The 13,244-nt window shown below is 35.7% G+C and overlaps 1 protein-coding gene across 3 annotated transcripts in view; it reads left to right on the plus strand.

Moving 5' to 3' along the window:
• LOC107661004 (protein PTHB1-like) overlaps window positions 1-13,244 on the plus strand; it is a 164,070-nt gene that overhangs the window by 136,307 nt on the left and 14,519 nt on the right. For all 3 annotated transcript variants that reach the window (XM_016450443.1, XM_016450444.1, XM_016450445.1), the window contains one exon: window positions 12,839-12,924. In XM_016450443.1, coding sequence (XP_016305929.1) covers window positions 12,839-12,924 — 86 coding nt within the window. The remainder of the gene's footprint in view (window positions 1-12,838; window positions 12,925-13,244) is intronic.

The following is a 13,244-nucleotide window of genomic DNA, read 5'->3' on the forward strand; positions in this document are numbered from 1 at the left end:
TGTAAAAATCACAGCTTCATCAGAATTGTACGAAACTTGGTGACTTTTATGGCACTTGGAATGTGAACACAGAAAAAAAATTAGGCCATGATTCGAACAGGCTAAGTGGTCATAAACAAAATAGCCTTCGGTCAAAAATTACCATAGGAAATTAATGGGACAATTCAGAGAATTTCTGTGTGCACAATCAACAAATCAGCCACGATGCAGAAAATAAATACTCAGCAATGAATGGGTGAAACTCTAAAACATCAAGAGTGCAAAACCAACACATCCACTCACACACACAAGCGTACACACACACTTATACACACACACCTATGAACTGGTGTGATTGTAATACAGCAAATATGTAAAATAAAAGCAATAATTCAACTACAATGCAGTAAACAGCAAGTGGACAGCAAGGAAGGGGTTACACTCTAAAACATCAAGAGTGCAAAACAGACACATCCACTCACACACACACACACACACATACACAATTATACACACTCAAATTAATTGGTATGGCTATAACCATATAGCCAAAATGAGTCAGAAAACTGAAATAAGAGGTTGAAATCAGATCAGACCCAGAAGGATTAAGCTCTGATAAAACATTCCTGTTCATTTTTGTTACATTTTTATAGAATTTTAATGTTTTGTGTATCAAAATGCTTTCTCTGTGTTCAGGTTTGAGTGTAGTAATAATAATTCAAAAACTGACGCTTCAAATCAACATTAAAAAAAAAAAATATAAATAATCCAAACCTTTACAAAAAGTTGTCTTTGAGAATGTCTAAAATATATATCCAAACCCACAACTTAATAAAAATAAGTATTTATGTCTAAAAACAATTAGAGAATTTATAGGCCTTTTATATAGAGCTATATAGAAATCTAGTGGCTAAACCATAGAATTGCAGATGTTTTTCTTATTTTACTCCCACCAGATGACACTAATTTGGCTTCAAAAAATTGGATGTTAAAGGCATTGACTCTATTTTAACATGAAATACTGCATTAATTGAAAAGTAATATAAAAATATATTTTTTTAAATTTGATTTTCAATGGGAAGAAATTGATCACAATTATTGCATAACTATTAATTAGTGCCATGAAAAGATCTCAAAATACAAAATACAAAATATTATTGAACAAAAATATGTTACATTGATTTTACTGAGGGGAAAAAAGTACAATTTTAGGTGTCCGGTCGCTTTTGACTGTGAAGACCACAAGTGTGACTCCCAAATAAGGAGCACCAGAGGGTTAAATATATTTGTAATTGCACATCTGTAATGATTAATTTGCAATTGATTACTTAAGTCCAACTAAAAACACTCTAACTGCATTTAATATAAAACCAAACTATAATAAATATTCATTTAATGTAAAATAACATGCAAGTGTCCGAAAACAGTACATTTTGTTCCCACTTAAGCATATTCTTTTAAAATACATTATTTCTGTAATAAATACTCTTTCAAAAGTATGCCAAAGTGTACTTCTTTTTCACAAACTAATATAATTTTTATTCACTAGATATTTAAATAACATCCTATAGTCACATCAAAGTTTTCCTGTGAGTAGGTTATGTTGTTATACGGTTCAGTTAAGTCATATTTTGGTTCAAAAGTCTTTGGAAACATATGCCGGTTCTGAGAGAGGATCACAAATGTACATTTAATCATTTAGCAGATCATTTTATCCAAATGCACACCAGGAATACAACTGATGCACCAACATCAGAAGTTGCAGAATATTGGTGGAAAAGGGGCATGAGAGTCAGACAGCCCTTAGGGAGATTCTTTGTGTGTGTGTGTGTGTGTGTGTGTGTGTGTGTGTGTTTGGGGGTAGGGAGCAGATCTTTTTGTTGTGTACCAGGTGCCATTGTCACTCAGTGTCAGTCACAGCAGGCAGTCAACTCAGCACACACACAGATAACATGTCTACTAAAGGAGTGATATATGTGCGTCTCTAAACAGTCGTTAAACAGTCACAGCCGTTTGCATCCTCTGGGGGCTGGTCTCAATCCTCCACCTGTGTGCTAGACGCCTGTGAGCCGCAGTCATGCTGGGGCTGCTGGGTAGACAGACAGCTCCTGTAGGGCTGTATCCGCAGGGAGCAGCTTAATAAGGCTTTTCCTGAGGTGCTTCGCAGCAGCCGCAGGCTCAATGACACTGACAAGACTGCAGATGTCCCTTCTCAGACAGACAATCTCACAACACTCTTCATCTCTCAGATGAGACTGTGATTGTGTGCATGTGGCAGTGTAGTGTGAATCTACAGACAAAGACTCAACAGTATGTGTATGTGAGCTGCACCCCTACACATGACCGTTATCTGATGTTTAACCACAGACAGCCCACATCACCCGAGGACAGTACAGCAGTGCCCCCCACTCTTGAGGTTTTCACACTTTTTTGCCAAGGACCCCCAAATATGATACCCACCCTGCAGGTGTATATATTTATGTATAATAAAACATTTCAATTAAAACGTTCAACTATTTTAAAACAGGTTATACTTTGAAACAATTTAATGAAGGTTGAGTATAATTTATAGTTAAAACATACCAGGTAATTGTACATAATTGTACAAGATACTCCATGGTTGCATTGAGTATTGTATGTAACTTGAAATATGCTACATGATTGTACTCAAATGATTGTTCACAACAAACAAAAAAAAAACAAGAAAAAAAAAAAAACCTTCAACTATTTTGAGAAAAAAAATGTGTGAAAGCAGTTGTTCCAGAAGTCAAATTAAATAAAAAACTATAGTAATTTGTACCAAAGCAAAATGTTAAATTATTATATGGAACATATTTACTTTTTATTAGATTAACTGCACATCTGGACTATTTTACATATTTCATTAATGTGTTAACTTAACATGGTAACTTTGACAGCCCTGAAAACATATTTTTTTACATCCAACAGTCAGAGGAGTTTCTGTTACTATGGGAATGGCAATAGCAGCAAAAAAAACTCAGCAGTGACTGCCCACTCCCATAAATCAGTGGAAATAGCATAAATGAGTCTCTCTAAACTCTCATAGTTTAGAATTGTTTACAGTGTGTGTATAATATATACACATATATATATATATATGTATATATATACATATATATATATATATGTGTATATATTATACACACACTGTAAACAATTCTAAACTATGAGAGTTTAGAGAGACTCATTTATGCTATTTCCACTGATTTATGGGAGTGGGCAGTCACTGCTGAGTTTTTTTTGCTGCTATTGCCATTCCCATAGTAACAGAAACTCCTCTGACTGTTGGATGTAAAAAAATATGTTTTCAGGGCTGTCAAAGTTACCATGTTAAGTTAACACATTAATGAAATATGTAAAATAGTCCAGATGTGCAGTTAATCTAATAAAAAGTAAATATGTTCCATATAATAATTTAACATTTTGCTTTGGTACAAATTACTATAGTTTTTTATTTAATTTGACTTCTGGAACAACTGCTTTCACACATTTTTTTTCTCAAAATAGTTGAAGGTTTTTTTTTTTTTCTTGTTTTTTTTTTGTTTGTTGTGAACAATCATTTGAGTACAATCATGTAGCATATTTCAAGTTACATAAAATACTCAATGCAACCATGGAGTATCTTGTACAATTATGTACAATTACCTGGTATGTTTTAACTATAAATTATACTCAACCTTCATTAAATTGTTTCAAAGTATAACCTGTTTTAAAATAGTTGAACGTTTTAATTGAAATGTTTTATTATACATAAATATATACACCTGCAGGGTGGGTATCATATTTGGGGGTCCTTGGCAAAAAAGTGTGAAAACCTCAAGAGTGGGGGGCACTGCTGTACTGTCCTCGGGTGATGTGGGCTGTCTGTGGTTAAACATCAGATAACGGTCATGTGTAGGGGTGCAGCTCACATACACATACTGTTGAGTCTTTGTCTGTAGATTCACACTACACTGCCACATGCACACAATCACAGTCTCATCTGAGAGATGAAGAGTGTTGTGAGATTGTCTGTCTGAGAAGGGACATCTGCAGTCTTGTCAGTGTCATTGAGCCTGCGGCTGCTGCGAAGCACCTCAGGAAAAGCCTTATTAAGCTGCTCCCTGCGGATACAGCCCTACAGGAGCTGTCTGTCTACCCAGCAGCCCCAGCATGACTGCGGCTCACAGGCGTCTAGCACACAGGTGGAGGATTGAGACCAGCCCCCAGAGGATGCAAACGGCTGTGACTGTTTAACGACTGTTTAGAGACGCACATATATCACTCCTTTAGTAGACATGTTATCTGTGTGTGTGCTGAGTTGACTGCCTGCTGTGACTGACACTGAGTGACAATGGCACCTGGTACACAACAAAAAGATCTGCTCCCTACCCCCAAACACACACACACACACACACACACACACACACACACAAAGAATCTCCCTAAGGGCTGTCTGACTCTCATGCCCCTTTTCCACCAATATTCTGCAACTTCTGATGTTGGTGCATCAGTTGTATTCCTGGTGTGCATTTGGATAAAATGATCTGCTAAATGATTAAATGTACATTTGTGATCCTCTCTCAGAACCGGCATATGTTTCCAAAGACTTTTGAACCAAAATATGACTTAACTGAACCGTATAACAACATAACCTACTCACAGGAAAACTTTGATGTGACTATAGGATGTTATTTAAATATCTAGTGAATAAAAATTATATTAGTTTGTGAAAAAGAAGTACACTTTGGCATACTTTTGAAAGAGTATTTATTACAGAAATAATGTATTTTAAAAGAATATGCTTAAGTGGGAACAAAATGTACTGTTTTCGGACACTTGCATGTTATTTTACATTAAATGAATATTTATTATAGTTTGGTTTTATATTAAATGCAGTTAGAGTGTTTTTAGTTGGACTTAAGTAATCAATTGCAAATTAATCATTACAGATGTGCAATTACAAATATATTTAACCCTCTGGTGCTCCTTATTTGGGAGTCACACTTGTGGTCTTCACAGTCAAAAGCGACCGGACACCTAAAATTGTACTTTTTTCCCCTCAGTAAAATCAATGTAACATATTTTTGTTCAATAATATTTTGTATTTTGTATTTTGAGATCTTTTCATGGCACTAATTAATAGTTATGCAATAATTGTGATCAATTTCTTCCCATTGAAAATCAAATTTAAAAAAATATATTTTTATATTACTTTTCAATTAATGCAGTATTTCATGTTAAAATAGAGTCAATGCCTTTAACATCCAATTTTTTGAAGCCAAATTAGTGTCATCTGGTGGGAGTAAAATAAGAAAAACATCTGCAATTCTATGGTTTAGCCACTAGATTTCTATATAGCTCTATATAAAAGGCCTATAAATTCTCTAATTGTTTTTAGACATAAATACTTATTTTTATTAAGTTGTGGGTTTGGATATATATTTTAGACATTCTCAAAGACAACTTTTTGTAAAGGTTTGGATTATTTATATTTTTTTTTTTTAATGTTGATTTGAAGCGTCAGTTTTTGAATTATTATTACTACACTCAAACCTGAACACAGAGAAAGCATTTTGATACACAAAACATTAAAATTCTATAAAAATGTAACAAAAATGAACAGGAATGTTTTATCAGAGCTTAATCCTTCTGGGTCTGATCTGATTTCAACCTCTTATTTCAGTTTTCGGACTCGTTTTGGCTATATGTTATAGCCATACCAATTAATTTGAGTGTGTATAATTGTGTATGTGTGTGTGTGTGTGTGTGAGTGGATGTGTCTGTTTTGCACTCTTGATGTTTTAGAGTGTAACCCCTTCCTTGCTGTCCACTTGCTGTTTACTGCATTGTAGTTGAATTATTGAGATTTGTAGATTGTACACACAAAAATTGTCGATTTCCCATTCATTTCCTATGGTCAGTAATTTTTGACCGAAGACCACAAGTGTGACCTGTTTTATGACCACTTAGCCTGCTCGAATCATGCCCTCAATTTTTTTTGTGTGTTCACATTCCAAATGCCATAAAAGTCACCAAGTTTCGTACCATTTTGGTGAAGCTACGATTTTTAAAAATTAAAAATGTAAAATTCTCCGGTCAGAAATGACCGAAGGCCGCACAAGGGAAGTATCTTATCACTTATGTAGTCTCTTAACTGTAATTCTATTTTAATATATATATATATATTTTTTTAAGTTATAAGGTATTTTATTCATTAAAAATGTAAATAAAAAATAAATGTTATCACTCTTGATGTTTTAGAGTTTCACCCCGTCATTGCTGTGCACTTTTTTTCTGCATTGTGGCAGATTTGTAGATTGTACACACAAAAATTGTCGATTTCCCATTCATTTCCTATGGTCAGTAATTTTTGACCGAAGACCACAAGTGTGACCTGTTTTATGACCACTTAGCCTGCTCGAATCATGCCCTCAATTTTTTTTGTGTGTTCACATTCCAAATGCCATAAAAGTCACCAACTTTCGTACCATTCCGATGAAGCTGTGAACAGAAAATGTTTTGGTCAAAAGTGACCAAAGAGCACAAGACGGTTAAATACAGTTTAAATGTTTAACAGTTTCAAACAGATATTCAAATTAATTTGTAGTTTACCATACCCTTAATGCTTGTCAGCACATTCAACAGTACACTTTAACCATATGTCAGAAGCAGAATTAAGAAATGATATATAAAGATGTACTGAAGTCCTCCTTAAATGGGTCCAAAACCACTTTTGAGTTAAACTAATTTTAATTAACATGCAATCAACTGTCTGAAAACACATTACATTCAGTATGAACTTTAGTATATTAAGAATATCAAGTATATTATGTCCATAATAAGTATGCTAACATGTACTTCTTTTTCACAAGGGACTTCTGCTACTACTATTACATCATTTGCAATCAGTGCCAGTCCTATTTGGCACTCTTTTTGCCTTTAGCATTGATAAGCTAATAATGTGATATTGTAATATGCATTAAATATATGTATTACACAAAAATATTCAATATCAGATGGATTTTTACTAGATGTGTTCCAGTGCACTATGATTTGTCTTATCTGTGAACAATCCATGTGATTCTGCTTTAAATTTCGGCCCAGATATGGTACATGATGCTACCTTTTAAATCAACCTTCTCATGAAGATAAATGCCTAAAATTGCTGTCTAGGTAAAACTCACTAGGTATTGCAACAAAGTGTAGCTATATCATAATATCTTGTTATATTCTATATATTTTTACAAACAATGTCTGTTTCATTTTTTTTTTTTTTTTACAGATTCATCTAAAGAATCGTCCAGAGAGAAGGAGAAAGACTCTGGTAAAGAGAAGGTGTCGTCAAAGGAATCCTCCAAAAGAGAGTCTACAAAAGAGTCAAAGGAACCCTCAAAGGACAAGGAGTCAACCAGAGAGAAAGAGTCATCAAAGGAGTCTGGGAAGGAGAAGACAAAGGTGTCCAGGAAGTCCTCAGTGAAGGTCAAAGAGAAGAAGTCAGATGCAGGAGACGGTTGAATACATTGGCAGCTGCTGCACTGATAAAATTCTTTGGCTTTTTATTAGTCGGTGTGTCTGAGGAAAGGTTAATACCTCATCCTGATGCTTTTGCTGTAATTCTAGAGTTGATAGCATAGTGGCAGAAAAAAGAAATCAAAAAGTGCATGTTTTCACTCTCTTTGAGGGCAAGTAGACATGTAGGAGGGGATTATATTTAAACTCAGCTGTCTGCCACTGCAGTATGTAGTCTGTGTCCATCATCTCCTATTGCTCAGAAAGCCACATGTACGTGACGTCTGATCACGGGCTAAGAATAACCACACCACCTTATCTCTGCTGTCTGTTTGTGTGACATTCAGAATTCAGAGAGCTTTTTCAATTCCAATCCAATTTCTGAATTCGAGTTGAAGTAGCAAACACACTCTAAAAAATGCGGGGTTGTTTCAACCCAACTTTGGGTCAAATATGGACTAACCCAACTTTTGGGTTAAAAATTTAATGTAAAAATTTAACCCAATGGTTGGGTTAGTCCATATTTGACCCAAAGTTGGGTTGAAACAACCCAGCATTTTTTAGAGTGCAGGATGCAGAATTGGAATTCAAACTAAAATAGAATGAAATTCATATGGAAGTGTAGTTTTTAATAGTTAATTTTATTTCTCAGGATGAAAGACCGATAGGCATGTTTTAATACATTTCTTTTTCAATTCTTAAATTCTGAATTTTGCACAACACTCTTGTGGGTCTACATTTGTCTCCCTTTCTTCATGATGTGGGAGAGTGCGATATGCAGTTTCTTATAAACACACACACACACAAACTTTATATACCTACTATATAGAGAGAGTCCGAGGCCATAGCAGTGGATAATCATGTACAGACTATTTTTTATAGTTTTCAGATATATGTGGTCTTAGAAAAAGCAGTGTTTGTAGATCATTTTGTCTCGTTTATGTTCCTTATCAGTAGAAAATTGTTTGCATATGTCAATAATCTACCTTTACATTGTAAGAGTCATCAGAAACATTCATAATAGAAAAATATCACATCATGTTACATTTTATATTAAGATTTTTATTCGTAATACCTTTATTATTATTATTATGTTCTTTGTTCCAGTTGTTGAATCAATATTACATGCATACTAATAGATTTGAATGTGATCTTTTGGTATCAGCTGTGTATTCCGAGGAAACATTTCCCTTTAAACCTGAAAGATCAATCTCTCTCTGTAAATCAATTACATTGTCAAATGAGGCAATAAAAATGTCACTCAATAATACAACTTACAAATATTAAAATGTACAAATGCTCCAGTGAGATGGTAAACTCTTTTGTGGGTGTGAGTCTGTGTGGACCAAGATTAGATGTTTAATGGAGTTTTTTGTGGTTTTGCATGCATTGTTTCTGTATTATGTTGCCTCATTTTGGCAACTTGATAGGGCCATTTGTCTAGATAATGTCTCCCCTCCGTACAAAATCATCAACTCCTTACAGTGCTGATCTGTGCGGCTAATAGTGGGAAGAAATGAAATATCCCACATCTATATATAGTCAATGTAAATCATACTAGAGGCTAGAGCAGTGAGTTCCAACTGGGGGTATTTGAACGGTTTTAGTTTAGCTATTTTTAACATGTAAAACCAAAATTATAACTTTAAAAAACTGAATATTTTTTAGTTGTTGTCTTCATAGTAATGATGAATGATAACCGGTTAAGGGGCTTCACATTGACTGCAAATTGACTACATTCCTTTTCAGTGAGAGTGGCGACATTCTAGCTACACAAGCAGCAGCAACTGTTAGCGTTAGCGTTAGCGATGCAACAAAGTTCAGCAGAACTCAACATAGAAGTGGTATGGCAATTAACCAATAGGAGTGCAGAAAGTGATCTGCTGCCTGATACAGTGGCTGCATCCAAATGTGCCTACTTCCCTACTGTATAGTGGTATATGAAAAGTACATATACAGGAGATGCAGTAAATGAATAATATGTCCAAAATTCACACTATTCATAAAACGGTAGGCGAAAAGTACCTAGATGACCTACTACTTCCGGCGAGATTCTGAAGTACATATCCAATGGACACTTTAGTATCCTATGAGTCCCATGAGATTTGCAAATGGCAGTGAAGCAAAGCAACTGATACTGTAGGTCACATGACAATGACAACAATACTACATTCATGCTACACATATTCATACTATAAAGAATATACTTTTTTAATGTTCGCGTAGTAAACAATTTCGAGAGAGTATGCAATTTTGGATGTTTTTCCACAGCTTTACCCAGCTTGCAAAAATCACAAAGCCCCACCCCTAAACATAGCCCTAGTGGGTTAAAGCAAATTGGGGAAAGTGGTTGGAAAATGGCCACTGATGGGGAAACGTCCACACAGTAAGGACTATATGTGCATAATATGCGCGTGCTGATGGCAAAATTTCATCGCGTGCTGTGCGCATAAAAACTAAACTATATTTTGGGCTAAACTAGTAACTTGTCCTCTAATGCCATTTAACCCATGTAAGTATCCATTTTAAGACGTGCGATTTGAGACACGCAATTAACTATTCGAGCTTGAATAAAAGAGACTGTGGAGTGTTAAGACAAATTTAAATAAAGTTGTAGAGTTGGTTGGTTTTTCAGATAATTATATAGAATTACGGCTCTCACACCAACACAAATGTTCAACGTGAAAATTCTGTGCAATTTTCATATTCAATTTGTCATACCAATGAATAAACAGCAGGCAGGCTGAATGAAAATGCTGGTTTACTCTCTGACAGTAGATGGCGCTTAGAAAAAAAGCAGAAATCCCCTGGTTTTATGTAACAGCGGTGTCTGGCACATGACTAAAAGCACAAATCTTATTGGTTGACCAGTGAAATGGAAAAAAAGATTGGAACACATTGGAAATATTTATTCGTCTTGGTGTGAACAGGCCTATACATCTAAATGATGTTTTCATTTGACTCTGAATACAGACAATGGTGGTTTTGTCATTTCAATAGATATACATAGTCTAAAGATAATTGCACCAAAAACAATTGACTACAGTTGCAAAATGCATCAAGATGTTGATTGGCAGGATTTAAGTGAACAATGATTGGGGAAATCCGACATATGTCACCAGAGAGAAGTCATTTCACTAGAAAATTGAGTAATGACATTGAATCGTTCACAATAACTAAGATCAACAAGTGTATGGCAGAGGTACAGCGAGACATGACAGGTGGATTGTCTTATCACAACACACTGCAGATCAGATGTCTCACCATTCACATTATATCTTTACAAACTTAAAACAACAGTACCATCAGCTTCTTACACCAAATGCTAGCATCATCTTTGTCCTTTCAAGTGACTGTGGATGGTTTATCACTCACTGTTGATAATTAAACCAATTAAAAGTCATTATTATAATTGGATCTAAATAAGAAGATTTGTCAAACCCACTGTAATTGCTTGGGCTTGGCAAAAGGGATTGTCAGCAAGGTGAGTTGAATTTCCAAGACACCAGGCTGCAAGATCACCAGTAAAAGTGCTCTTTGGCGCTATCTAGTGACTAATATTAAAGGAATAAATTGATTCTCTGAGAGCACTGTCTTGGTGATCTGAAGCAGTTAGTCTCAGGACATATCATTCCTCAAATGTAATTAGACTAGGTCTGCTTCAGCTTCATATCTTTAGGTATAAATCTGACCTTTGAAATGCAGATGGAACAATCCTTTGTGCACACAGATACTTTGGTTTTCTGAAGACAGTTAGCACCTAGTGGATAATGGCCAATGAATGAAGTCATTGTTATTCTAAGATTGAGAATTACATGCAAAAGGAATGTTCCTATCCCGTGCCTTTGTAATAGGCTGAAACTCTTGTTTGGTGAGAAAGTTACACGAGTGTGACATGTTGAGGATACAGATGGGCGGATCGCACTACACCTCAGCATACAGCAGATCTGCGGGATTATAAACCCACACATGCGTTTAAATAGAGAGGGGCAGATATCTGCGTGGGCTGGAGGACGGACCTGCGCCGCGGGAATGTTTGACTGCAGCTCTGGAGCTGGAGGAGAATCGGCGTCGCCAGAAATGCCCAGCAGTGCGCATCCGTGCGTCTGTCAGAGAAGAACCGGAGACCAAACCAGCGCGCTCTGACCAAAGACTGGATATCTCGGGTTGTGGATCATGGCAGTGTCATCTCTCCACGCGCTTGTCTCTAGAAGACCTCTGGATCTTATCTCTGTTTTAAACTCTTTGTGGAGTTTGTGACCTGCAAACCTGGATTTCGGAAAGTTGCCTCGCTGTTGACGTGTTTTTTGGACCGTTTTTGTCACAATGTTGAGCTGATTGGGCATCGCGCGCGTTTGCCGAAGGTTGCGGGATTGACTCATCCCACCAATGTCCCCCTCTCTCTGGATCTTAACGAAAAGCATTTCTGCAGGCTTTGGATACTCGATTTATTCATTTTTTCTCGTTCCCCCCATGCGTCTGGAGTGAATTTAGGATGCTGTGTCTGTCTCCTCCAGTAACCTACAACCTGTTATTCTGGTTTTTAATTCTCCAAACGCCACATTTAACTGCACCTTTAATCACCGGTAAGAATCATAAATAAACATCAATAAGAAATGTAATCATATAAACATTTCTGCATAAAACATCAAATATTAGACATCAAATTAGCCTACTTTAATTAAAATGTATATGCGAAATCTGAGGAATATGTGTTGTTTTGTCATGGTGGTCGTGTAAATTGGTTTTGATATTTTTATAATTTCAAAACTGCACGATTTAAAATGTCAAAACGCTTTAATTGCATATTTTTGTTTTGTTTTACATTACTTTGAATTTGGTTTTGAATAGCCTAAGTGTTGCTTTAGTAGTAGCCATTCATTTCAGATTTGAAAATGAATAATACAAGTTTAGTGAAAATATTTTAGCTGTGTAGTCATGTAGGCTAAATAAATAATTATTTGACAGTGTCCGTTGCATTAGTCATGTAATTGTTAACCAGCACAGTAATAAGCAAAAGCCCTGTTGAAAAAAACAGCATATGCTGGTTAGGTATGTTTTTATAGCAAAATTAAAATAATTGCCAGTAAGTATGTAGCTCGTTAGTTTAACGAGTCGGTAATCACTTAAATACAGAGTAACACTGTAAAATAAAGTGTGGCCTACATCTCCGGTATATGTTTTGTAAACTCTACTTAAACTAAACATGAGCAGTTTGGACACCCCTTATTCACTCATCCTTATTTGCAGGCTTTAATTGTTGTTTGTATGGTTAAATAAAACGTTTAGAGGAAATATCTCATGTAAATGCACATTTTATTTGGTCTTTTTTTCGTTTTTCGTTCAGGTACGGAGGCTAGCTGTGAAAACGAGGGAGAAGTGTTACACATCCCTAACATCACAGACAACCCCTGCATCTCCTGCGTCTGTCTGGTGAGAAAACCCAACCCCTTAGAACTACCTGTGCGGGAATTCGGCATTAAATATGGCTCAATATTTGTAGCGCAGTTTGCAGATTCACATGTCTAATTTTAACAGTCATTTTCTGTTGTGAGGCAGCAGTGCGGAGTCGTGGCTGAGCAAACGAGATTTTTGTGAGCTTTCAGGATAACAACTTTAACACAAGTCATACAGAATAGAATGAGCAGTGCTGGGGAAAGTTACTTTTAAAAGTAATGCATTACAATATTGCATTACTCCATAAAAAAGTAACTAATTACGTTACTTAGTTACTTTTGATGGAAAGTAATGCG

Source organism: Sinocyclocheilus anshuiensis, unplaced genomic scaffold, assembly GCF_001515605.1.
Source record: "Sinocyclocheilus anshuiensis isolate Anshui unplaced genomic scaffold, SAMN03320099.WGS_v1.1 scaffold1036, whole genome shotgun sequence".
NCBI classification, from domain to species: Eukaryota; Metazoa; Chordata; class Actinopteri; order Cypriniformes; family Cyprinidae; genus Sinocyclocheilus; species Sinocyclocheilus anshuiensis.